Raw genomic sequence first — 27,924 nt, forward strand, 5'->3', positions numbered from 1 at the left:
TTAATATGCAAATAGTAAGATTTATTTAAATTTTTTAGAACAATCAAGGTCAGTGCAATCACTTGGACATGCAATTTCTATTCATTAAGTTAAATTTTTATAAGGTGCTTGAAAAACCCAAAAACTAAAATGTAAATTGAAGTTTAGAATTTGAACCACTAATTCCGGCGCATGTGAAGAAGAGCAAATGTTGGGAAGAAATCAAAGAAAGCTAATGGGGATTTGTTTTCAGATATAGTTAGCTAGGTAGAGCTAGGAAAGATGACTGACAGTTACAGTGGAAGTATATGCTGTTCCTTTACTCCATTGTGCTCTTGGAGCCTGATTCTTATTTTCTGGATGGATTTTTCAGTGACCTTAGTCATACAGTCAAACAGTATAACCTTGGGCTTGACTCAACTCAATAAATGTGTCACAGAATTCAGAGGTTAAGGTCCAAAGGTATTATTGATTATGTTATTTCAAAATCTTTGGATGTAAAATATTTCTACTAAATAGAATGATACAGAAGAAAGGAATGTTTACTGTTTGGAATCATTTCAATGTATCTATACCTCAAATTTTCTAGTGGAATGTAACTAGCCTAAGTAGAGGAGGTGCTCTTTCTTCACATAGCCCTGTTCATTTGTACTAGAAATTTAATGAATTTTGCCTTCACAGTTGAATGTAGCTTTGCACTCGTGTTTAACCATTGGATATTCACAGGTTAGTGAAGCCTTCAATTCTGCACAGTTAGAATACTTATCTTCATATTCACATTTACTGAATATTCAAGTATTCATATTTGCTGAAAAAAAGAAACAAAGAAATTCATTACTTTGTTATTATTTTCCTCTATTAGCAGTGACAAAATAAACATATGAAATGGAAGAAGGGGATTGAGCAAATGAATGAATATCCTTTAAAATTAGAGCTTTATGACATGTCTTTGATATGAATTAATGTGTTTCTTCACTCACAAAATGCTTGAGAAAATTAACTTCAGTGGTTCTTTGAGGAACTAAACTATCTAGAGGCTAAAAAAATGGCTCAGTTATTAAGAATCCTTGCTCTTGCAGAGAACTGGTTTTGATTTTCAGAATCCACATCATGGCTTAAGACCACCTGTAACTGCAGTTCCATGGGACCCAGTGCTCTCTCCTGTCCTCCATGGTCACTGGGTTCAAATGTATGTGCATAAATACATACATGCACACCAACATTTATAAACATAAAATAAAGATAAATACTAAAAAAGAACCCCACTATTTAAAATATCAGCCATTATACAAGTACTTTCTAAACTTAAGTATGGTTAATATTTCAACTCTATATTCTCAGCAAAACAAGATTCATTGATATGTTGTATAGCTACTGTTCCTAGCAGCCAGCCTCTTTATGTAAAACTACCGACCATTAAATCATTCCAGAATATTCTGTTGTCCATGATTGCCCTAAACTTTGACTCTGTTTTTCATAACAGAGGAGCTAATTTTATGAATACCGAGATTTGGAAAAGTAGATAGTAGAGAGTTTTCCTCTGATAATTAAATATTTATATTAAAATGTCCAGCAGTGACCACAAACTCAAGAAAACTCATTTGAATTTCATGACCCTGCAGTCTTTGTCATGTCTTAGATGTATATTCACAGCTCATGAAACTCCGTTCAGCTCACCCTGTCTCAGAGATTTGGAAACTCATAATTATCAATTCATTCAAAATAACTTGTTTATACCCTGTACTTTTGGTCCTGTTTATTGAGACAGAGTCCTGTTTGTTGCCTAGGCTAGAATCTAGCCCTTACAATCATATACCTCTGCTAATTCCACCTCCAGAGAAGCACCACTACAGGCACATGGCTAGTTCTGTTTCACTTTGTGTGGTGGTTCTCTGCAGGCTTTACAGCCGGCAGGAGGAAAAAAAAAAACATGATCCATGAAGAGATAAGAATGAAACTCAGCCTGATTTTATGGTAACAGTGCTGGGCCAGGATTTCTAGAGTCTGGCCCAGACCATGTCACATTAGCCATGTTTAAGTCTAGCATAATTTTGGAAAAAAAAGTTTTCTGATAACAATTAACTCAGTCCCAAGTACACAGCAAATGAAGACATGTTTACACATTGAGGTTCTTTACAAAGTACATCTGTCTTCCTTCATAAAAGTGGGTACTGTTGACTCAGAGATAGTGCCCAGGATTTAGGGTCTAGGAAGATGACTGATGTAAACATAATCCCTGCGGGTGTCAGGATTGGCCAGGCTCTAAGATAACATAGAAGTCACTTAGGCTGTTGAAATGCACAAGTGACATCACTCGTAAGAATGGGTTTTATGACCTAAAATCACTGCTGAAGATTTACAGATAAAGGGTCTAGGATAAGTAAAACAAATTCTGAGAGATACGGTGGAGCCTGTCCCATCAGACAGCAAAGGATCACCAGGATGTAAAACCTTGTAATTCCTGACATTCCAGAAAGAGCAGTTATGCATCTCATTCCACTGAAGAGATAAGGTATATGTTTAACTTTCCTGACTTCCCTGGTGCTCATCTGTGTGCACAAGGCCTTTTTGCCCTTTACACTTGTCCGTGTACATGCCTATGTTTATAAACTCTGAACAAACACAATTAGCAAAAAAAAATTTTTATTCTACCTTCACTCTCTGCAAGCCATTTTCATAACTTTTAGAGCAGTAAAACAAAAATCGCTAGTTCTGCATCTATATCTCCTAACTGGCTCTTTCAATATGCTTTTTCTAAGAGCTATTTGGAGGATTCAATTTCTGTAACACGTGGGAAATGATTGCCGGAAGTTCCAGATAATTGGGATCAGACTAGACTACATAGTGAGTTCTGGGTCAGCTTTGGTTATGTAGTGAGACCTTATTTCAAAACTGAAAATGGTCTAAACCACAAATAAGTAAATTTAAAAACTACAAAAATAAAAATAAAGATAATTTTCTGTCTATTTCTGTTTAAGTCTTTCTATTTGTTGTTTGTTCCTAGGATAGATCAATATTTCAAACTGGTTTGGAACTCCTGATGCTGCTTTCTCTGCCCTCAGAATGTTGGGATTATATTTATTTTTGTATTTATATTCGTAATAATACTAAAAACAAGATACTATGACATTCATTTCACTCCCTTCCTGTGATGAAATATTAACATTTTTAAAGTACTCATAATATGTATAGACTTGATTTAGACTCTAATAATGCACAGAAAATGGCTTAAAAAATCATGTAACTGGTGACTAAATGGAAGGATATTCAAATAACAATCTAGGGCCAGTGAGATGGATCAAGGTAATAGTACTTGCCACGAAGCCACTTGAGATCAATCTCTCATACCTTTATTTGGGAAGGAGAGAACTAATTCACACAAGTTGTCCTCTAATCTCAACACACAATCACACACAGAAGCCATTTCACACATGCATGTGTCTGTACATATACAGAGAGATACAAACACCCATTCACAAATAAATAAAAATGTAATACAAAATTCAAATGATGCTCCAGAGGAGCTTGAGAATTTACTGTGCTAAGCTCCTTATTGGGCAAAGAATTGTAGTATATTTCTTAGTTCTCTGGGCTGACCACTTAGATTTATAGTGCTTTCTCTTCTTAAAATGCCAATCTTAAGTTCCTAAAGTCATTGGGGATAAGAAAATTCATTTTAAATTTGGTGAATTATAGCCACAGAAATATTTCTGTAGACTCCAACAGCAATAATACTAATATAGTTACAAGCATGCACTGATTTTAAGTGTTTCCTTAGACAACATAAATTATAATGTTTTTCAATGTCAAAAGTACATACATCCTAAACAAAGGAAAATATGTAATTCTAAAAATGATATTAAGTACATTTTTGTCTCTTGAAAATAAGGCCATGCTATTAAATCTTAAAATAGATTGATATTTTATATTATTATATTAGTATGTTAATAAAACTTACTGCATAGTCCATCATCACAGTGATCAGAACAAAGGGCACACGGTTGTCCTATTGTGTAAGGTATGTATTGCCTTCTTACAAAATTACCACTGAAATTGAAATGCAAAAATCAAATACTTTAATTTTTCTCTGTACACTCTAATGTTTGCATATATCACCAATATATATTTTCATATACATATGGATTCCTATTAAAAGCTTTAGCTATGCCATACAAAAACCTAACATTTCCTAAGAGTATTCACATAGAGATGTGAAAAAATGGGATAATTAATCCATTCACTCTTTCCCTCAACCATCATCTCAGAACCTGAGCAACTGAAATAGAGTAAATAAGACTCTAAAGGTTATAAACATTTTAATGTTGAAACACTCTCTTCATTTCTTGATAAACCTGAAAAATAATTATGTCAGGAATGCTGCTTAGGTATAAAAGGTATTTCCTATAGAGAAAATTAGATACAGGTATATGCTGTGATTCCTATAGTGTGGAGGAGGTCCCATTGATGATGTACTGTGTTTCAGGTATTTAGTGTATAACTGGGAAAGTCCTAATGCTTAGGAATATTTGGGGATTTCTGAAGGTAGCATGTGGGTTTGTGACTTCTATGCTTATCAAAATTAGAATATTAATGAGAAAAACCCTTTATACAAACTATCTGAAGGGTGCAGTACTCTGAAAATGCCAAGCCTGTACCTCATCAATTCCCTGATCATCACAGGAAATTAGAAAAGTCAGATTCTCCATTGCACTAAGGGTGGCAGAGGTGTGTGTGCAATGCCCAAGGGCTTGCAGCAGAAACTCCCCTCTATATGCAGAACACAGCTCTAGGTGTACGAGTAATGTTAAAAATGAAAAAGTCATAAAGCAGTGTACAAGATCTGTCACTTGCTCCTCTTCATTACTCCTCTGACACTTCTAGGTGCCAGACTCCAGATGCCTACTTGACCAGGCAGCTGGATGGAGTCCAGTGGCTTCCTTCTTTGTATTACTTAATGCCAACAGAAACGTGCTTGAAAATTCTTTGAGGATCCTACTATTCAACCCACAAACAGATTAGAAATGAATCATTTAAAAGACTTGTTTTGAAGACCCTCAGCCTCTTGTTGTACAGGTTTCTTTATAAAAGGATAATAGAGGTAGAGAGATGTCTCAGCACTTAAGAGTACATATTCCTCTTTTAGAAGACTTGAGTTTGGTTCCCAGCATCCACTTCAGGTGGCTTGCAACTGTCTGTAACTCCAGTTCCACAGAATTTGATGACTTTGGTCTCTACAGTGTTTAGGGTTGACAACCTGGGACTGGATAACTTATCAGGAGTCTCTTCCCTGAAGAAACTGATCCTTGCTCAACACCCATAGATTACCCATAGCTCCTTATCCAGGGCAATACAACCTTTTGTTATCACCCTTGGTTACCTTCCTGAAGTCAAAGATAAGAGCCTATTGTTAAAAACATCACCAACGTCAGACACAGGAGTTGGAGAAATTGAGCTTTAATTGACCTGGAAACCTCTTTCTTCCAGATTAGCTCTCATAGTATTAGAAGATGCTATGTAAGCTGCCAAGGGAGAAAATAACCAATAGTTTTATCTTTCTGCAAAACCGTAACAATGACTAGCCTGGTTGCAATTTTTCCGAGCTTAATTTTTGTTGCTTTAGTTGTGCATGTGAACACCCACACACCCACAAAGGCCAGAACAGGTCCTTAGTCCTAAAGTTAAAAATAGATATGACCTACTTGACACAGTTGTTAGGAACCAATCCTGGATCCTCAAGAACAGCAAAATTTCTACACCACTGAGTCATTTTTCAGCCCTGTGTTGCTACCTTATACTTCTAAGAATTTACTAATTCTTCAACTTCAAAGGCTCTTTGAGAGGTCCTTAATATATTTAAAATAGTTTAGAAAGTTAAAATCTTATCTTTCTCCTAACAATTTACTAAAAAATTCTGAAAAACTCATTCTCTAGATCTTGATTTTAAAGCCAGAAATTCACTTCCCTTCTATGCTGTGTTTGAGCTCTTAAAAAATTCCCATGAGAAAAAAATAATGTATTTTCATAATCTGTTAACTTAATTTGTTTTTAAAAATATTTTAATTACATCTGCATCTATGTTTGTCCATGGGTGGCTTTGTGCATGTACAATAAGAAAGCTGAGATCATGAATTTGCCAGGGAGTGTGAGGTAGGAAGATTTCATGTAGAGGGAAATGTGGAAATGAAGGAAATACAGTACTCCTATATGAAATTCACAAAAAAATAAAACAAACTTTTTTATGGGTTTTGAAGACAGTGGTTCTCTGTGTTGCCTTGGCTAGCCCCAAACTCACAGAGATTGCCTGACTCAGCCTCCCAAGTCCTAGGATTAAAGGTGTGAACCACTACTGGGCCTTAACAATTAAATTTTAAAAACAGATACAACAACCTATACAATCAGGGGTAGGATCAATTAATTAGAAGCACCACAATCACTAACCTGTGTCATTCACTCATGTTCACTCCTGGTCTACTACTAAAAGTTTGCTTTGTAGCCCACAAACATAGCATGAACAGACAATATGAATTCACAATCCTTATACTTGGGTCCTCATGAGGTCACCATTAGTCCAGAAAACAGCAATGGAGGAGGGAAGAGAAATCATTTTTAAAGATAAGGAAAATGCTTCTGAGTTTGATTTGTAAAACTGATGAGATGGACATTTCAAAGATTTAGTTAAGTAAGTTTCAACTCTAGGGAATATTTAGAAGTTTTTATTTCCCTCTCCATGTGTAAAATATATCTTTAATTTGTTTTTATACCAATAATCTTAAAATGTCAAGTTTCATTTGACATTGTTGAAAATGAACTTTGAAGTGGATACTTACGGAGGACAATAGTGACAAACATATAAGAATTTCAGTAATTCCCCATAGCACTTAGCAACTCCACAGGCAACTTGGTAAGATGTATTCCAAACAATCTATACACCCGGAGAAGACAGGGCACAGTTCAGAGAGGAAAATAATGCAGAAAAACAAACACAAAATTAAAAACACCACTGGTAACTTTGTTTATATATGCCTTATAGACATATTTAAGTGATGGAATCAAACTACAGATGTGAGAACCTCTCTAAGGGGCTTCTGTTTTTCAGCTAGTCTGGCAAAACTTTCAGGAAGCACTCATTGGAGTTTATAAAGGCTGAGCGTGGCTTCAGCCCCATCTCAGAGAATCTTTCTTCTTCTTTGTCATCTTTGACAGTTTCCATGATGATGAGGATGCAGAAGGCTGGGCTGAGGCCAAGGAGCTTCCTGTCAAAATGAAAGGCATCAAAGAATCTATGGACACCAGGAGGATCCTGGTGTTATGTAGAATTTCACTGCTTCCAATCCTACAGGCATGTGATCATAAACAGCTAGAAGGTAACCTGGATATCAGGTCAATTCCTGGTCAGACATCAAACTGACCAAGATGTTCTTGGTGACTACTCTGAAGTGCTTTTATGAACCCTGGCCTTGGAAGATGAGCCAGGACTTCCTCCCTTCATCTCAGAAAAGACTTTCCAGTTTGATACTAAGCTGTGATCATGCGTGTTTCTTTTCTAGGAGGGCAGGGATCATGAGTGGCTGGAAGCCTTGCTTGGTGGAAAGCTGATACTCAGCATATTTCCTAGAAGTTGTATGTGGTAGTTGTTTCTGTGTGGTGCTTTGGGCTTGAACATCCTGGTTCCCTGCTGAAACTGTGATTCAGCTCAAATCTCTCAGACTGCAGGATCCATCAGGCCATTGATTTGGACCTGCTGCGTGCCTATACCACAACTGGATCTTCTCTCTACACTGCCAAGCAGGAATCCCAAATCACCTTCTTCCTAGGTTTGGAAGGCCCTCTTTGACAGTGGACAGGATGGAGCCACAGTCTTTTTATTCTTGCTGAAAAAGTCATTTGTTTGATAGGAAAGGGCCCAAGGCCCAGGCCTTTAGACCAGCAGGAAGGTAGCTGTCAGGGTTTCTGGTAATAAAAGTTCAGGAGATACTGTTCTTCTTTTCACACAAGAGCCATATAGATGTACAGCCCTGTTAAGTCTGGGGAGGTGCCTTAGAATATAGGCCATTACCCCTGTTTGGGGACTTGAGTCAAGAAATTATGGTTAGAAAAAAAAAAAAACATGTTCCCTTACAAAGATTAGATAAACCATTGAAAGATGGCAGCTCAAACAGCCAATGAGTGTCAAGACTGATTTACAACCAACCACTCAAGATCTTCCCCAAGGCATACAGTTGATGTGCACTCTCTTTATACTTCTTGAAATTGGGAGAATGTGATATGAAGACAAGAAGTTTAAAGCCAGTCTGAGCTACATAGTGAGACCATGTCTCAAAAAGTAAATAAAAACTCTCTGCACTGAAATTCCTTATTGAAATCAGTCAAGTAATTAAAAATATTTCCTTGCCTAGAACTTACAGAGAGAGTATTTTTCTTACCTGAGTATAATGTCCAATTATTGCATTAGGTGATTTTGGGCCTGAACCAAACTTGAAATCTTTGGCTTCATCATACCAGGTTTGGATTGCACGAGACCATGATGCTGGGTAACTTGACATGAAGATATTCTCACCACATATTAAGTCTAAGGAAAAAGACAGAACACTCACAAAGATAGCAATAAAGAAAAAAGAAGAATATACACACACACACACACACACACACACGCACACACACACACACACACACACACACACACACACACACACACACGCATCCACGCATGCACGTACACAAATCCCTGCTTTTTAAAGTCATTGCTCACAGTTCCTTTTGTTTATTTGGGTTTTTTCTTTTCTTTTTTTTTTTTTTGTTATCCTTTCTGTTATTTGTCTTTTTATTTTTTTCAGAGCTGAGGACCGAACCCAGGGCCTTGCGCTTGCTAGGCAAGCACTCTACCACTGAGCTAAATCCCCAACCCCTCACAGTTCCTTTTGAATATTGCATAAGAAACATGATTCAGACCTGAGGAACCTTTATCTGCAGAGAAGCCATAGGTATTCAACATGTGTGCTAAACACCATGAGCACTAAGTAGATAGAGAAGTCTTTTCTTCAGTAGCTTCTCTCCTTGAACTCATTTATCCATACATTAAATTCTCCACATCTGTGTGCACCTGTGTGCATGCCTGTGTCTCAAGTGTACCAGATGTGGATTTGTAGTCTTAAGACCAAGAAGAGCTCCATTCATGTCTTTCCTGAGTAGCTAGATATTTTTTATAACAATTTTACATGTTTAGGATTATTGTTCTGTGTGAGCCTTTTTATAGTCATTCTTTAAAAACTACAAGTACAGAGCAAAAAAAACAGAAAGGATTATATTTTCAAAGTTTATAGGTCATGTGTGGTGATATTTTATTTGTGCTCTAAAAAATAAAGCTTTCATGGAGATCAGAGGAAAAATATAGCCACTATGTTACACATAGAGGCTAGGCAGTGGTAGCACATGCCTTTAATCCTAGCTTTCAGGAGGCAGAGATTTATCCAGATCCCTGTGAGTTCAAGGTCCCACTGGGAACAGAGCCAGGCCTGGTGGCACACACCTTTGAGACCAGCACTAGTTAACCATAGAAATCTAGAGGTTTATACAGACTGACAGGAAGTGATAGAATAGGGTGGGAAGAGGAAGTGATGTAGCTGGGTGGAGAGAAGAGGTAAGATGGCTGGGCTCAGAAAGTTATATAGTCATGAATGTACAGGAAGTAGTTCTCTCTTTGCCGGAGGATTTCCTAGAGGTAAGAAGTGGCTGGCTCCAGGTATTTTATTAATAAGACCATTTAACAATTCATGTTACAGTCATGTCTTAACTAGAAAATCAATACTTCAAGGGCCAAATTTTCTTCAGAGAATGGGAAAAAAAGCATCTTTTAAGCCCCCAAAATAGCTTATTATTTTTATCAAGCTCTGTAAATAAAAAATTACTTTAAACTGTAACTGAATATTTTAGCCTTTTTAATGAATTTTTAGTCATTTTATTACTAAGTTAGAAATGCTTAAGAAGTAAATCTTTAAAAGAGGTTATTAGCCGGGTGGTGGTGGCGCACGCCTTTAATCCCAGCACTTGGGAGGCAGAGGCAGGTGGATCTCTGTGAGTTCGAGGCCAGCCTGGTCTCCAAAGCAAGTTCCAGGAAAGGCACAAAGCTACACAGAGAAACCCTGTCTCGAAAAAACAAAAAACCAAAACAAAACAATAAAAGAGGTTATTGATTTATTAGGTTCAAATTGAGACAAAGGTGATCATTTTTATTTTCTCAAGAAATATTTTATCTCATGGTCCATTTATTAATTTTGTTATCATTTTTATACTTTCTTATGTAAATATTTTTCATAGGTTATTTTTAATTTAACATAATATGTTATTTCAGGCACTCAAAGTATACAAAAGTTGATCTCCCAAAAAGGAAGGGAGAGCTGAGTGTACACACAATGGCAGCTTACACATAAAATCCCAGTACTTAGGAAGCTAAGGTGGGAAGGTCAGAAATTTGAAGATATCCTGGGCTATACAGTGGGACCTGTCTCCTCCCCATCAAAAATAATAAATGAAGTAGTCAAGGTAAATGCCAAGATATTTGGTATTTCTTAAGAAAAATGAAGAATTAGTTGATCAAATTAAACATATTTTTATAATTAAAAATATAGCTTGGAAACACAACAAGCCACATCATTAATAATTGGGTTAAAGTTAGAAATTCTAATTTCAGAGTGCTGGAGAAATGGCTGATCATGTAGGAGTATACCTTGCTATTTCAGCAGACTTGAACTTAACTCCTAATGTCCATACAGTGTTGCTTACCACCACCTGTGACTACAACACTGTAACAACCACCTGTAACCTGTAAGCTCCAGAGGGTCTGGTGCCTTCTTCTGGCCTCTAGAAGCATTCTTACATACATGCACACATGCATAAATACACAGAGACAAACAAACACATATTTAAAACCATAATAGGATAAAATTAAAAAGAAGATTCTAATTTCAAATTTCCTTTATAAGGAAGGCCATAATTGGTAATTATTTTCATTCAGACATCAGTTTCTAATCTTCAAAGCAGAGAAAGAGACGATCCATACCTTGCTTCACTTGTAAATCTGATTGCAAAGCACAAAACTGGCATTAGGAAAGACAGTTTGTGTAAAATATAAAACATTTAATAAGCACAAAGTGGAGCCTTTCAGAGCCATCTCTGTTCCACAGATATTTAACATTTAAAAAAGGCAGTATCAAAATACATATTTATTTATAACATTTTGTCAGCACAGTATGAGAAAATGGGCTTTCTTTTGTAAGTCTCCATTCCTTTGCAAGTAATTTTGAGTTTACATACTGGTGGTCCTGGCTTCTAGAGCACTGTGTTCATAAGTGCACTGGCTTGCCCATCTCTGTGCATTCACTCTGGCATCATTGCTCCATTGCTAAAGAGAAGAAAAAGAACATACCCATGGAATAACTCAAACATCAGGGTTACAAGATCTTTGCAGACAGGCTAATATATTGCAAAATATCGTAGGCACCTTCTGATTTTCATCATAATCAATATATAGTATAGTGTATGTCTAAATTTTTGTGTTAGCATATATATTATCACCATTTATGGTTGCATTTATAAATAAGTTTACTTTTGCATATTTTCCTCCCCCTATCTTCCTGATCCTGCCCATCCTCCCATGCATGACCCCCCACCCCCAGCCTCCATTTGATGTCACACATGTTCTCTTTCCTTCCACTTCCCATGCCTTCTAGAGTCCCTTCCCAACTCCCAACATTGATCTTCTTACTAGTTTCATAACCTATGTCCAAAGTTACTCCAACTTGTATATGGCCTCTTCTGTACCAAATAAATACAAGTAGTCTGTCTTTCCAAGGCCACCAAAAATGCTAAACCTTTAATGGTCTAATGACTTAGTGAAATCACAATAGGAATCCTTAAAAATTGAGTAATTGCTGTAGAGTGAGTAGCACTAACCATGTTGATGTACTAAGACTATTTTTACAGCTGTAAGAAGTTGCCTCATTAATTCTAGCTTCATTTGTTCACTCATTAAATGAATTTAAGAGACACATGGATGCTGGTTCTCGATCCAGAAAGTAGACTATTTAGATGAAAGGTCATTTGACCTTAAAGGAGAAATGTTCTGACCCTGATTAGGAGAGAGAAGAGTCAGCCAAAATAACATAGTGGCATTTCACTGGAGACCAAACTCAAAAGATTTGATTTTTAGTTCAGTCACTATAATTGATATAGCTCCATAATACCAATGAGTCACTGTTATAAAAGAAATTTGATAAATTCTACTCTGATCATTGCACAGCTAAAGACATAGAAGTTTAAAACCAACTCTGATATAATGGACACACACCCACGCACATGCACATAAACAAAACAATGGATACATTTGTTTATTTTTTTTAAAGAGAAGCTAGAATAGAGGCAGATGCTCTTAAAGCACACAGCAGAAGCCAGATGCTATCCTCAGGCTCCAAACACAGCTCTCCAAATGCACTGTCCTATTGTGAGGCCTCACCATCTTTAGTAAGTCACTACCAGGTGGAGAAACCATTCTTCTCAGTTGGTTGTGCTTGTTTACAATCTCTTCTTGGACTGACAATTTAGTGGTTGTCAAATCCTCAAAATTTTTATTCTGAAAGAAAATAAAATTAAAGTCATGTTAGTGTACATTAATGGCACAGCCGTATCTGAATGGAATGGCAGAAGTCATAAAGCCAGCACAGCTGCTTGACAAATCTAGCAAAGCTGAGCCACATGATAGCTGCCATGCTACTTTTGGTTTTCATCTCCACCTGTTACGTACTTGGGGCACTTTTAATATTTATACAACTTGAGGATATTGGGTTGATGGAAAATTTCTTATGAATTATTTATGCCTTCTCCCAGGAATTCTGCTTCTAAGCTTATACAGGAAAGTCCTGAACATTTTCCCACACGCACTTTGAGAGAGATACCCTTATCTACTTGAATGTGTTCCTTATGCCTTGGAGGTTGTGACACATAAAGAAGAAGCCAGAGGTCTCTTCATGAGGCTATGAGACATTCTTGAGACATCTGTCCCTGCACTTACACTGGAACAAGATATTCAAAACAAAGTAAAATTAGAAAGGTCAACAAGATTTTGTGGGCTAGAGGAATTGCCCGCATTTCAGATTACAAGCTTCTTCCCACTGTACACTCAGACAATTATGTCACATACAACTCTGCCCTACATAGAGACATACTGATGAGAAAATTATGGAGTGGAAAGATTATAAAAGTATGAGATGTTAGGACCTCCTTCTGTTAGAAGTTAGCTCATGTAGAACCACTATAATGTCATATGACCAAGGAACAACAGAATGCCAGGATTAGACATATAGACAAATTCTATAAGGATATTAATGTGAACATTGGTTGTATTATGCCAGAATTTAAATAATAACTGCAGAAGTTTTAGCCTGAGGATTTTTCCTGGGCACTCTGATCGCTAAGAGTTAATAATAGATTGCTTGAGACATGGCAAAATGCCCAGGGTGTTTGAAGATTTTTTGTTTTGGTCTAGTGTCCTTGAAGCAAACAAAACAACCAGCCTGAGCACAGGCTGTCATATGCCTCTAAATTCTCAAAAATTGGGTTATGGGGTTAATGATTAAGAATGATAACTCTGTTTATTAATGATATCAATACTTGAGGGAAAATGATTGGAAATGATAACTTTGTTCTGTCATAGTTTATTAATGATGACAAAAAGATGAGCAAAAGGAAGTGAAACACATATCCAAAAACAAAAATGATACGATCTATGTTTTGGAACATCATGAATATATCCCTGCTAAGTAAATTCTGTATAAATAAAGAAACACTCTGGCTGCTAGTCAGTCAGGCTGCAAGATTCTCCCGACCACCATGGCCTGGCTCACTTCTTTCCCCGCCAACTCCTTACACCATCTGCAGGACCCATCCATCGCTGGGGATGGCTCCCAGCACATTAAGATTGTATAAAAAGGTGAATAAGTTGTCTAAAGTTAATGAAAGTCATTTTAAAGTATTCAGGCCAATGTTAATCATTAAGACTTGATAATAAATTTAAGAAAATCTATTCCTTTTTATTAGAAACACTTTAAAAAATTGGAGAATAGAATGAATGTCTGGCATGTCAAAGTAAAACCTCTTCTGAGGCTACAAATGTCAATTTGATTTAAGAGAGACCTATAATAATAGCCATGAATGGTAGAGAACCTTAAGTCATTTACACTCAGTTAGGCTGTAGCAAGGAAGTGCTATATAATTATGAAGACATAATTTATTATAGACCTTAAGAGACATTAGCCATCTGACCAGGAGTGTGAAAGCACATGAAATAATGTGTAGGCCCTTAGCCAATACATTTATGCATTAGAGAATTTTATATGGAACAGGTTTTGTGATCTCTCCAAAGACATTTTTATCTAATAGAATATCCAAGTCAATTTGGAGACAATGGATTCTTGAAAATAGTTGAGCATTACTGACATTACATTTCACTGGACAGCAATAACCCTGCTAAGTTAGCTCAGATGTTGATATTTAATTTTACATATTTCATTTGTGTGGCACAGGTGGATGGAGTGATATTGTGTGAGTTGGCAGAGATATAAGAGCCACTTACTGACACAAACATACTCCAAAATGTGCTCTTTTATAGTGTAAAGCAAGATGTTACAGCATAACTATTGATGGACTGACTCTCATATACATATCTTAGTGCTAGAATCAGTTGTTTCTCCTTCCTGCAGTCTTGTTTCCCCCAAGTCTCTGTAGACATTGCATCCATGGATCTAATCACACTGCATTGCCAGTGGCTGCGACATGTCCATCTCTCCCTAATGTTTTATGTTCTAAAGGCACCTTGAAAGCCTTGTGCGAAGAAATCTCTCACAGCTAGTGATTTCTAAGGCAGAAAGGGTGTATATGTTAAAGTCATTGTTTGAAAATCCTCACATTTTATTTTAATGCAAAGTAACAATATCCCAAGATGTTTATTTATTAAGGGAATGGCATCATTTTCTAAATTTTTTTAAAGTTAAGGGTATATGTTTGAGTTGAATATGGGTTTGTGTAGAAGAGTGCAGTGCCAGTAGAAGCATTAAGAGAACATCAGATGCCCTGGAGTGTGTGTTACACGTTGATGTAAGCCACCTGAGGTAGATGCTGGAAAAAAAGGGTCCTGTTCAAGAGCAGTAAATGCTCTTATCCACAAGCCATCTCTCCAACCCCACCCCCACCCCCAGATGTTTCATTTTAACCTGAAAACTCTACCTAAAGAGGTTTTGTTTCCAAAGACAAAATATATGGCTTCTGAGAAAGCCGTTATTATTTTCTGCTTGTTATGCTACCTTCCGTGGTAGCTAAAAATTCCATGAGACAAGAGTGTGATTATATTTTCTTAGCAGGAATTTGTACAGATTTAAAGTAAATCACACTACGAACACTGAAATGTGAGAATAAAATGTTTAAGGGTTTGTTTTGGATAGAAATGTGACCTAATAATTACAACACCACAAAGTAAAACCAAAAGAAACAACAATAAATGACACCAAAAGATGAATCAGTTCTCCATGGTAACTCTCAAAGAAACCTTCATTCATAAAACATGGCTTGAATCTCCCTGCTATTAGATCTTGAAAATTTATAAAGAATATCAATAGATGAAAGATAGAAGGCAGGAAGAAGGGATGAAGGGAGAGGATAATAGATGGTTCAAGGTGCCTTAAAATACCATCATTTTAGGAAAGAAACTGGGAATGTGAACAACTTTAAAGAACACCTAGATAATTGTCTCCATGTTACTAATTTGATTATGGTAACAAAAGACAGATAACTTATATTCAAAAACATTTTTAACCAGATATTGGCACTCCATAATTTTGAGGAATTCTAGTAGTCTTCAATGCAGAGGTCAAAGAAGAGAATGAAGGCTACAGCAATGATCAATGCTTCTAACTTTTAGTAGCTTTCTAACTAAGGGGAGAGTATTTTTCTGGTACTACACATTCCATCATTAAATAAGGTGACTGAGCTTCATCTGGGATTGGCTTAATAAGAGAATATATTATAAATAATAAATACTTGGCTCATGTATATACTTATTGTTTGCCTAGTAGATATACTTAACCATCCTGGTGTGTGTGTGTGTGTGTGTGTGTGTGTGTGTGTGTGTGTGTGTGTGTGTGTATGTGTGTGTTTATTTATTTCTGAGGATCAAAGTGACTTACTCCACACTCTGGCCTTTTCATTACCTAAATTGTTCTGAGAAGATACTAAATCTTACCCATACCTCATAGTCATCTTGAGGAAGGGATGTGGGCAATACAGCAACCAGGAACAACAATAATGGGAATAATGTCATGTCTAGAAAACAAAGAAGAGGAAAAATGTCTGCATTTGAATGTTTAGTACATGGAGTACTGAGTAACACAGAAGGTATGGAGGAAGTAATGAGATCTATTTCCTAGATTTACTAGCAATAATAGCAAGGAGGACATACTATTTATATCATCAAAATGATAATAAAATCAACTCAAGAATCCTGCTGCCAGCTGGTGCAATAGGGAATAAATCCAAGTGCCCAAGAGAAGCTCTCCAAAGCATGCACCTATGAGTGCACCGGGGGAATAGTGTCTCCTCCCTGTCACACTTTAATCCATGGAGGTCCTCTCTTCAGATTCTAGAAGTTTAGGAATTCTTCATTTGTCCATTCAAGAGAAGCAAAAGCACCCAAATTTTGCCATGCCAGGGTAAGACTATGATACGATATACTCTTGTTGGATATTTTAAGCTCTGCCTACTCTATTATAGGATGTTTGTTATTCATTCATTAAAAGTTTTTCTTTTCTTTTTGAGACAAGATTCCACTATGTAGCCCAGTCTAGCTTCAAACTTACAACTTTGCCTCAGAATCTCATGTGCTGAGACATATCTGTACATTACCACACAATTCTGTCATATTTTTACATCAATGTCCATAACTTGGCTCATGTGTTCAGTGTATTAACACATTTATTCTCAAAGTCTGGTCCATAATACCTAGACTGAACCTTGAAAATCTTAAACCTTCAGCATCATATTTTACATATAATGGTAAATGTATGATAAATAAATGTCATGTCCAACAACAGGGAAACCATTTAAATAATTTGAAACACTTTCTTTTACTAAGGATATTAAGTAAAACACACACATGCATGCACACACACACATTTCATATATATATATATATATATATATATATATATATATATATATATATATATATATATGCATGTGGAGACCTGAGGCAGACATTAGGTGTTCCCCATTGCTCCCTACCTTATAAGTTGAGACAGGATCTGTCAGGGAGCCCCGAACCCACCATTTCAGTTAGTCTGGCTACACAGCTTGCTCTGGGTATTTTCTGTCTCTACCTTCTGCCTGCACTGAAGTTATTAGCATGCAGCCACACCCACCTGGCTTTTATGTCGGTTCTGGTGACTTAAACTCTGGAGCCCATGTTTGCATAGCAAGTGCATTTTCTACTGAGTCATACTGCCAGCATCTACAGTGGGCTTTTAATGATTTCTCCTAACCAGAAAGAAGTTTGTCTTACTCTACAATTAATAAAGACATATATATAGATAGATAGATAGATAGATAGATAGATAGATAGATAGATAGATAGATGGATGCAATGAATAAATAGGTAATGTTCAAGAAACTTTGTAAAGTACCCTTTGCCCCAATGTAGACACACAAAATAGCATAGACTATGTTTGGTGTCAGTTGTTATGTGACTCTCTATGGGCTTCGTTTAAAACTCATAAAAACCTATCAGTTAGATACTGTGACTCAATATCCCACTTTACACATGAATAATATCAGTGTTGTAGATTTAATACTGATGCATCATAAGAATTTTGGGAGCACAACTGAAATCTAAGTACCAGCTCTGTGGCATTAAAGCATTCGGTTCTGAGAGCCAGAGGCTGTGGTGATTTAGAAGATTATGGAGACAAGGAAATATGTCAATCAAACCCCAGCAGAGGTGCCTGGGGTGAGTGCATTACTGGAAGAATCACCGGGTAACTAGTCATATTCTTCTGAGTATCTACTGTAATAGTTTCTAAATTCCAATGTCATATTCAATCATCACTCAGTTTGCTTTGTTGTGTTTCTCTGAGATATGAAGCAGTTAGCATAGAACATAAGTACTATAGAACTGCTGGAAGTCATTATGGACACAATCTGGACAAATATCTTGTAAGAACAACAGTGTTGTCAATTCCTGAAAAGCATTGTTTTTTTTTTTCATTTCCAAGAATAAAAACCCCTGCTTCCTTGAACTTGCTAAGCAGGAGCACTGGAATTCTGAGCTATGCCTGATCTATGATACTTGAAATTTCTGACATGCACTTATGCAACTTACCCGTTTTTTGTAAAATGAGCTCTCTCTCCTGAAGTATTGAGATTTACCACATAGCAGTCTATTATCAAATAGTTCTTAGGATTGACACTTATTATAACTTTGACTAATTTTTAATACAACATCACAAGTTTAACCAGATTGACAGGCTCTGTAGATTCAGATGTCATTTAGTTGAGTACATTATTTAAACACATGAAGAAAAGTATCAATAAATCACTTTTGGAATTACAATCTTCTCCAAATTCATATAATTCCCTATTAATTGATATTAAGTAGTATCATAATATCCTAATATTCTCCAGAATCATTTCCTGTCTGCCACAAACACAAATATCTATCAGGGAAACTGCTTTGTCATATAAGATATACACACAATTTATACATGTATAGAACCTACAAGCTACCTGAGTATATTCACCTATGATCAGAATAATGAAATGTATTGTTTTCTGCTTGTCTTGAATGTATTTTATGGGCCAGTTATATATTCTGATGATCACCAATAACACATTTATTTCAAGTTCAGAGCTATAATGTTGAGTTGGACAATTTAAAATCATTAGCAAGGCTACCCTCTCATCCATAATTTAATAATATCTGCATTAGTGCACAGAAAAATTCCTACACTCATAAATTGTAGTTCTAATAAAGGTACCTCTAATATAACTACTTTAGAAAATCACAGACATTATTTCTGATTTTAGTGCAAAGAAATTCATTCCAATATCACTTTAAAATGTATTTTCAGGGTAACAGATAAGCTACTTAAATCATATATACTTAGCTTTAGAGATTAGATAAAAAAAAATGTACTCACTAAATGTATCATTAGAATTCTGACAACAGTCCAGATGTACAATTACTAATTACAACATTTTGTGTCAATTGTTATGATGAGTTATGAATGCACAGGCATCAGGAGATTCATCTTAAAATAAAACAGTGCTACTTACTAGTGGTGTCCAACCAGAATAAAGTGTTTGTTTGCTGGAAGAAGAAAGATGGTAACAGACAAGAGTCGGAACTGTCTATATGTACTCTACCTATTTCCTGCTTTGACACAACTTGATTGTGTAAGAACATCTTGGTTAACAAGGTATGACACAAGATCTGTCATGGTAGATTTTATAGCTGAAATTTTGACATTGTATGGTTTATCTGTATATGGCTATCAGAAACAAATTATTAGAGAATTTTACTAGCTCTTGAGTGCTCATCTAATATTATAATGTATCTATATATTTGTCAGTAGATGCTCCTACCCAACTCATTTTCATCTTATCAGAGCTGTATTTCTCTCTTTTAAGGGGGCTGCAGAGACGACTCAGTGGTTAAGAGTAACTTACGCTCTGACAGACAATAATGTGTTTCTTCCACCCATGTCATTTGTCTCACTACTGCTTGTAACTCCAGCCTCAGGGACCTGACACCTTCTAGTCTCCCTGAATACTTTATTCACATGCATGTACCTCTACACAGAAGCAAATATATACATATATATGCATAATTTTAAAAAATAATTCCTTTGTGAATAAGTGTTAGATTATATTATTCATGATCTCTAGAGAATTCAAGATGTCTTCACAAAAATCCAAGGCATCTCTGATTAGTTGTTGGACCATATAGATATAGAAAATAATTGTGTCCTTTACCTTTGTAAATTCAATGTGATAGTGCTTTACAGAGTACATTGGTAAAGGACCCAAGAGCTCTCTGGTATATTTAAGGTCCCTAGTATTAGCTTTTATTTTCTGGTCAAATAAAGTTGAACACAATATTGAGAACATATCAAATTGCTATCATTTGACTATTAAGATCCACACAAGGTTTCATGATTTCTAAGCTTGTTTTGACAACATAAAAAAGAAACAGGATAGACTAATAACAACAAGTTTCCTAGGCAATGATGTTAAGAAAACTTTTTTGATAAATAAGCAAGAATAAATTACACAATCACAAGTAGTACATACATAGCACTGAGAGGCATTTCGGGAGGCTCATACTGGCATATACATTAAAATATTTCATGCATGATTCAATAATCTATTCTCATTTTCTTATTTATCTTTAAGTTCACTGATTTATGTGAAAAAGATATACCAGAGAAAAGATCTACTCAACACATGTTTGAATTGTATTTAATAATAGGCTTACATATTAGATGCTGTTTAAGACAATCTTTAAAGCTCAGGGTGGACTTGACCATAAGAAATTAAAGGCTCACAGGTTGCTTAACTCTCTTTCATCACCTTCACCTGTGTATTTTTTAAATATACAAGTGAGAGCTGGGTGTTGTTGGCACACAAATATAATGTAAGCACTCGGGCAGCAAAGGCAATTGGATCTCTGTGAGTTTAAGGCCAGCCAGGTCTACAGAGCGAGTTCCATGACAACCAGAGCTACACAAAGAGAAATCCTGTCTCAAAAAAACAAACAAATAAATAAATAAAAATAGATATACAAGTGAAATATGAGCTCTAAGTAAGTAAATAACATTCCTGAATCGCATTACCTTCAGATATGCTGTTTCTACCTCCAGCTTTCTATGAAGAATGTGTCAAGATCATGATCAGAACAGTCTCCATCCTCACCCTGATGGCTGCTTAATGGTGTGCAAACTGTCACAAGTTTGAGATTTCAGTTCTCATGAACATTGGTGAAATTTTTATAATGATATCCACTTTAAAGTATATGTGGGGAAATACTCTTTAGTTTACTTATGATAAAATGATAAAGTACATATCATCCATTGCCATGTAGCAGGTATTTTCAAGGCCTTTCTTTTTGTGTGTTGAATGCTTCTTTTCTCTTTTACCAGAATAAAAGTACTCTGTACATCTGTGAATTATGAGAGAATAAGTTGGCTTTCCTAACTAATAAGAAGTAACTGGTTCTGAGAGAGTAGACGAAAATGGCTTTAAGGCAAACATCTGATTCCTGCTTTATGAACTTTCTTAACTTTATTCCTTTATGAGCATTAAATATGCAGTGTTATAGAAGGATGCTGTGGTTCATGAAATAACACACATGAATTCAACCATCAAAGTGACATTAGTTTTCCAATTTGGTTGTTGCCTGTCAGTTTTGTTTCCTCATTTCTCACTATTTTTGTGACCTTTTCTTCATTGACATATATTATAGCCAGTGTTAATTTTTCATAACACATGTTTCCTAATTGTAGACCCCAAAGTATCTACAGCCCACAGCTTATGTTTGGTTGGAAACCTAAATAGGTAAACTGATTCTTTGTCTACACTGTATGTATTTACACTAGTGTCATAATAAAACTGGTAACTGAGTACATGTGACTGTTGAGGAATCATAATTGAGCAAAAACTATAATGAAGGGAATGAATCTATACATGGAATGTCAATAATCTAGAGAACAATATGCATTTAGGTGAAGTCTAGTTTACTCCAATCAAAATGGTTAATGTTCTAGACAACCCCTTAAAAATGTCTTCTAGATTTATAGGTCTATGGAATAATGTATGATAACTCAATTCATGTGTACAATGTGAGATGATAAAATCAAGATAATTAGCAATTTTCTCTTTATCATTATAACTTCATGCTTTCAACTTGTAGTTTGTGTCTCCCAGTTATGTTAATATCTATAACAAGTCATCATGGTAATCCCTTTATATGTCATAAGACATCAGACCTTATTATTTATGTCTGTTTTTTAGGGCATGCTCTCTAAACTTCTTCTACACTACACCACTGTCTTTGATAATTGTTCCAAATTCAAATTGTTCTTTGCCTTAATAAAAATACTATACATTTCATAAATATGTTTAAACAGAGCTTTTGTGGAATTACAATAAATATCTGATATACTGAAACATAATTTCAAAAAAAGACAACCTCTTTACTAAAAAAATGATAATTAAATGACAGGAATTGTTTTCCAATTCTGTTACTCCACCGCTAAGAAGTGTCCAGCAGGGCAATCTAAAATGTATAATCTGAGAATAATAGCATTTTTCTTAACATATAAATATTCAGTGGATTTTCTTCCACAGTTTCACTACATTTCTCATTTTACTCATTAAGAATCATTGAGTTACAGTTAGTCAGAGCAATTTCATGTATTGGTTTAAATATGTAATCTAAATGATGAAGAAATCATTTTCATATTTACAGTTTTTTAATCCAACAAATTATGCTCATTAACCAGACTGAGAAATAAGTTCTTTCTCTGGGTGGATGATAACTGATTCAAGATACAAGATTAGCTTAAGTGTCTATACCACTAAATCATCTTCTTCTATTTCCTCAGTTTGCAAATCTGTAGAGAAAACCACTGCACAAATGATATTTCTTTTTCTGTATTTTTTAGTACATAGATGATTGCTTTTAACTATTTAGGGAAAATAAGAACCCATGGTTTTTCACATTTTGTAACTTGTTTGTTAATCTTTGACCTTAACTTTTATGGCTTTAAGCTCTGTTTTGTGCTAGTTTTAAAAACTGTCAGGAAGAACATCAAAGTCACTGAAGAAAACAAATACTACTTTCTGGATAGATAAGCTCCAATCAGCTGGCTGTCTAATGGAACCATGTAAGCATAGATCATATGTTCATTTAGAAATACATACCTGAATGACTAAATCATGCCATATTGATATTTTCTCATCTATGCTGAGAAAAGACATTTTTAAAATATAATAAGTCACAATAAATATCAGTGTGTAGATATGTCTTCCACAGGATGATGAGACTTCCTGGGAAGGTGGCACTTGTGACCCAAGGAAATCACTTGATCAGGGCCATAGGTCAACCCTGTTGGCCAACACATACAACAGTTGAGGACACAGTCTTCTCAGAGTCCTTCTTCCTGCAGTTCTACGCAATCCCTTTGGGATACACAAACAGACTCTACCATACTATGACATTTGCAGTGTTACAAAAGAACATATCACAAAGGTAATGTTGAATAGCTAAGACATTTATCTTATATATGACTCACCCTTTATCATATCCAATGTTGAGCACAACATGTTTTCAATAATGCATATTTTTTATTGAGTATCTAAATCAAGAGGAAATGAGAAAAAAGAGGAGGGAGAAGTAGGCCAGTTTAGAAGGACAAGGAGGGAGGAGGGACAAATAACACTAAGAATATTTGAAAAAACTCTAAAGAATCAAGTTATTTCATATTTTTCTGAAATTATATATAGTACATATAAGTATATGTATATATGCATACATATATACACACTCATATACAATCATACATATATATGCATATATATATATACATATATGTATATAAAACTTAATTATGCAAGTTAGGCTATAATACTCCCTCTAAGAGCCATAGATTATTTAACAAAAGCTCTAGTACCCTGCATTAGAAAGTTCTGTTGAATTTTTGGTTAGGGGAGTCCAAGTGACTCCTAAAACAATATAGGCTTTTTGTTGTTTCCTTTTGATGCAGCCTACAAGTTAAGGTAAGTCCCTGTTTCTGAAGACACCACATACTTCAGGTACAGGGCTCTGTCTCACTGGCATTCATCTGAAAGCTTCCTTCTAGAAGTTGGTATGCAAGATGCCAGTGGAGAATAGCAATCAGTAGTCCTAACCAGCTGTTATGCCTATAAACCACAGTAATGACAAGCATGGTAAGATATCCTCAAAGGTTCATAGTAGCAATCTTATGTTGGCTGTAACCAACAACATCTAATTGTACTTAAAGATCCCTCAGTAAGGGGTACATTATACTTGGTACTAGAAACCTAGCCAACTACCCAGGGCTAGTTAGGTCATGAGTCTTAGAGGAGAATTTACCATCACTTTACTAGACCAGTATAATTCCAACTTTGAAAAAGCACCAGCTGTTCAAATTGTTCAGAACTGCTATGGTATGAGTAAGGCTTTTCCATGCCCTGCTGGGGAGCAGCTTCAGCAGAGATCGGACTAGAGAAGGGTGGATGCACCAGGCAATATAAAGAAGTTGCAGCAGACAACAGCTTGAATTTTTTTAGAGCCTCTAGGATTATTTTATTTGATTCTGTGTTCAGGAGGCAGTGTATAGAAGAGAATATACGTATACCTCTACCCCAGAGCCACAGAGATTATTTTTATATCCTACAACTATGATTAATCAGTCTATATTTGCATTTCAAAAATATTGAATACATGACTATTTCCCCAATGTGAACCAAAACATCCTTAAAAAGTCATAATCATAAAATTCAATGAACACAGTTCCTGGATCAAGTAAACAGAGTTTAACTGGGCTGGGTAGGAGAGGCCTTTAATGTTTTATCATGGTCACTGATGCCAGACCATTAGAATATAAAAGGCTAATTCTTAACTTATAATAAGCAAAACAAAAATTTTTATCAAATTATACCATAATCTATTTTAAACCTTTATATACACCCTAATTTATACATCTATGTAGTTTCTACAACATTCCTGTCTTTTTTTATTTTTATAATCTTCTAATGATTAACTCATAATGTGAAATAATATTTTTTCTTGATTCATAGTTTTCAAATTTGCATTTTATATCTATAAAAGCATTATTATCTTCACTACAAAATAGGCAGAAAATGTTCCCAGACTCATTTGTGGGTTGTTTGTACTTTCCCAGTCTTGGTCTTCATCTCCATCTCCGCAGTTTTATAAGAACATACTGTTCAGCCTTTTCGTCAGTATTAATACTTGCAATGCATAGTTTATTATTACTTTTCTCAATAAATTTGTTCATCTTAACTCCTTTCCAAGAGCATCTCAGACCATCAATATTTTGAGGGCAAAAAGTAACAAGTCAGTGAATCCTAAATCCACTACACAAATGGTTTTATTTTTTAAGTAATAAAACTAAAGGAGGAAGTGGGGCTGTATCCACTCAACCAGAAACCGGACTTTGTCACGCAGTTTCTTTAGCCAAACAACAGTCCTACAGTCTCCTTAGCTAAGTGAGGAGAACTGGAACTTTGTCACGCAGTCTCCTTAGCCACACAACAGTCATACATTCTATTCAGCTAAATGGTGAGTGGAGTCACCATCTTCCCCTTTTTTATCTTTTAGTCGATCCATTTGAAATGCCACTGACAGTGTTTTGATGCCTCATGCTAGTCATTGTAAGATGACTGGAAAAAGAAAACCAATAAGTAAGAAAACAAAAATTATCAATCCCAAATTAATAAAAAAAAAATGGCTAAACAGTAGTGGAACCTATATATTCCCTAATAGCCTTAACAAAAGAAGTTGAGACTTCTTCCACTTTGGAAGAATCAATATGACCTTTACACATAGCAGAAATTTTTTTCAGATAGATTACGAAGATCCAAAGAAAAGTTTGAATAATCCCAAACTCCCTTAAGCTTGAATCCTGTCCCAAAAATGTTCTGAAGCATTGTATGATGAAGGAGTACCACAAATCCAGTGGTTTTGTGAGTGACATTCTACTGATAATCTAACCTTAATATTTTGAATTTGATTTCCTGTATAAAGCATTGCTTCTTCCAAAGCATTAAGTCTTTCCTGAATATCTCAATCTATGTGTTCATGAATCAAAAGGGCAATAGAAACATTTTTTGATAATTGATTCACATGATGAGCTGCATGAATTTGTTTAACCAAAGCATCAGTAGAAAAAACTAAACTAGCTGCAATAGCAATTAATTCAGTAACATCTAAAATTAAAGTTACCACACGTTTACCTCTGCAGAAAGAATATACAACTTTATTCATAACCTGTTACCAGGATTAGCATACCAATTTCCAGTAATATTAACAGGAAGTACAACATAATGTGATTGGCCTAATATAACAAATACTCATCTGTTACATTAAAAGTAATACAATTGGGACCTGCCTTACTGAATGTACCAGGCTCTGCTGCCTCCCCATGGAAGACCTTGACTTGGAGGAGGTGTGATTGAGGGACAGATAGAGTGACGAAGGCTGGAGGGTGGAAAGAGGGAGGAGAGGGATCTATGGTTGGTATGTAAAGTAAATAGAAAATTTTGAAATAATAAAGAAGGAATAAAATTAGAAAGTACTTAAAGCTTACGAATTATTTTAAATGAACTATTGTTAATCCGAAAATATGTAAAGAACCAATGAATTCACTAAGTAAAATGCATAAGGAGCTCCAACACAGGCATCTCTTGAATATTTGTATCAAACATTACTGAATAACACCTAAGCAAAGATTCTCCTGCTCTATCAGCTTCTCTAACTGCTGCAGCAAAACCTACAGGCTCATTTTTATTTTGGGCCTCTTTTTAGGTTTCCTTTGAAAAGGAGATACTGAGGTGGCCAATCCTCCTTAAAACTTTAAATTTCTTCTTACTCTTAGTCACTTTCTGTTTGAAAAGTCTCTCCATTCTTCTTACATCATTTCTCCTCATTACTAACCTCCTTTCACAATGGATCGTTAAATAAAAGAGGAGCAATTGACTTATTTTGAGGAGAGTTTTCTGTAGATTTTTATATTTAGGTAAATCCCCAACTTCCATTGGAGTCAAAGCCTGCTTGTTTAGTGACCAATAAGCTAAAGCATCTGCAGGCATGCCTTGTGGCCCATTGGATTCATACCAAAATCTAATCTTCTCCTACTTTACCCAACTATCAATATCTAGGGATCCTTGATCAGGAAACCAAGAACTAAACTCATGCACAAACTGTAAAATCTCACAAACTTGATTGTCATCAACTTTTATTCCTTTCTCTTTCAAGTATGTTTTAAAATATCAACAAAAAGCCTCCTTTCCTTAGACTCCACCTGTCCCATTGTATTATTTTTTCTTTTTTCTTATATACTCTCCTAGGCCTATTCAATGACCAGGATATCTTTATTAATTCTTTCATATTACCCACTTTCTCCCAGCCCACCTTTTTGACAAGGGGTGAGCAGCACCCTTGTGGGATTCTCTCTATACCAGAAACACCTTATTAATACTTATCCTACTTCAGGTCTCCTGTTCAGGCACCACTTATGCTGGGGACCAGCTGCAGCAGAGATCAGGACTGGAGAAGGGTGGATGGAGCAGGCGATAGAATTTCTGCTGGACAGCAGTTTGAACCTTTTCTGAGTCTCTAGAAATATTTTATTTGATATTGTGCTCCAGAGGCAGTGTTAGAAGAGAATATATGTCTCTCTCTTCCCAGAGCCACAGAGTTTTTTTTAATATATACCCTACAACAATGATTACATCAGCCTGTATTTGCACTTCAAAAAATATCGAATACGTGATTATTTTCCCAAGATGAACCAAAATGTCCTTAAAAAGTCATAATCATAAAATTCAATGATCACAGTTCCTGGAGCAAGTAGACAAAGAATAACTAGGCGGGGGAGGAGAGGCCTTTAATGTTTCCTCATGGTCACCGTTGCCAGACAAATGGAATCTAAAAAGCTAATTCTTAACTTATAATAAGCAAAACAAAAATTCTTATGAAATTATACTATAATCTATTTTAAACCTTTGTATATATCCTAATTTATACACCCGTATAATTTCTGCAACATTCCTATCTTTCTTATTTTTATAATTTCCTAATGATTA

The 27,924-nt window shown here is 35.5% G+C and overlaps 1 protein-coding gene across 2 annotated transcripts; it reads right to left on the minus strand.

The window, feature by feature from the left end:
• Window positions 1–27,533, minus strand: LOC131893975 (cysteine-rich secretory protein 1-like). Of its 2 annotated transcripts, XM_059244168.1 has the most exons (9): window positions 27,327–27,533; window positions 23,367–23,429; window positions 16,271–16,344; window positions 12,488–12,604; window positions 11,290–11,377; window positions 8,403–8,548; window positions 6,807–6,901; window positions 3,938–4,026; window positions 1–787 (listed from the first exon to the last, which is right to left on the minus strand). In XM_059244168.1, exons 2-9 carry the CDS (start codon window positions 23,395–23,397, stop codon window positions 771–773), a joined length of 657 nt encoding a protein of 218 aa, XP_059100151.1. In that variant the 5' UTR covers window positions 23,398–23,429; window positions 27,327–27,533; the 3' UTR covers window positions 1–770. The 2 variants fall into 2 exon arrangements, with proteins under 2 accessions (XP_059100151.1, XP_059100152.1); XM_059244169.1 differs by lacking the exon at window positions 23,367–23,429.
• Between the last annotated feature and the right edge of the window lie 391 nt (window positions 27,534–27,924).

Source organism: Peromyscus eremicus, chromosome 16_21 (assembly GCF_949786415.1).
Source record: "Peromyscus eremicus chromosome 16_21, PerEre_H2_v1, whole genome shotgun sequence".
NCBI lineage: Eukaryota > Metazoa > Chordata > Mammalia > Rodentia > Cricetidae > Peromyscus > Peromyscus eremicus.

Coding starts and splice junctions, on each gene's coding strand:
- LOC131893975 (XM_059244168.1), bottom strand. CDS start 23,397: ATGTTGTGCTCAACATTGGATATGATAAAGG. Junction 8,549..11,289: donor TCTAGAAGCCAGGACCACCA/GTATGTAAACTC, acceptor CTTTTTCCTTAG/ACTTAATATGTGGTGAGAAT. Junction 6,902..8,402: donor TAATTGGACATTATACTCAG/GTAAGAAAAATA, acceptor CCGGGTGTATAG/ATTGTTTGGAATACATCTTA.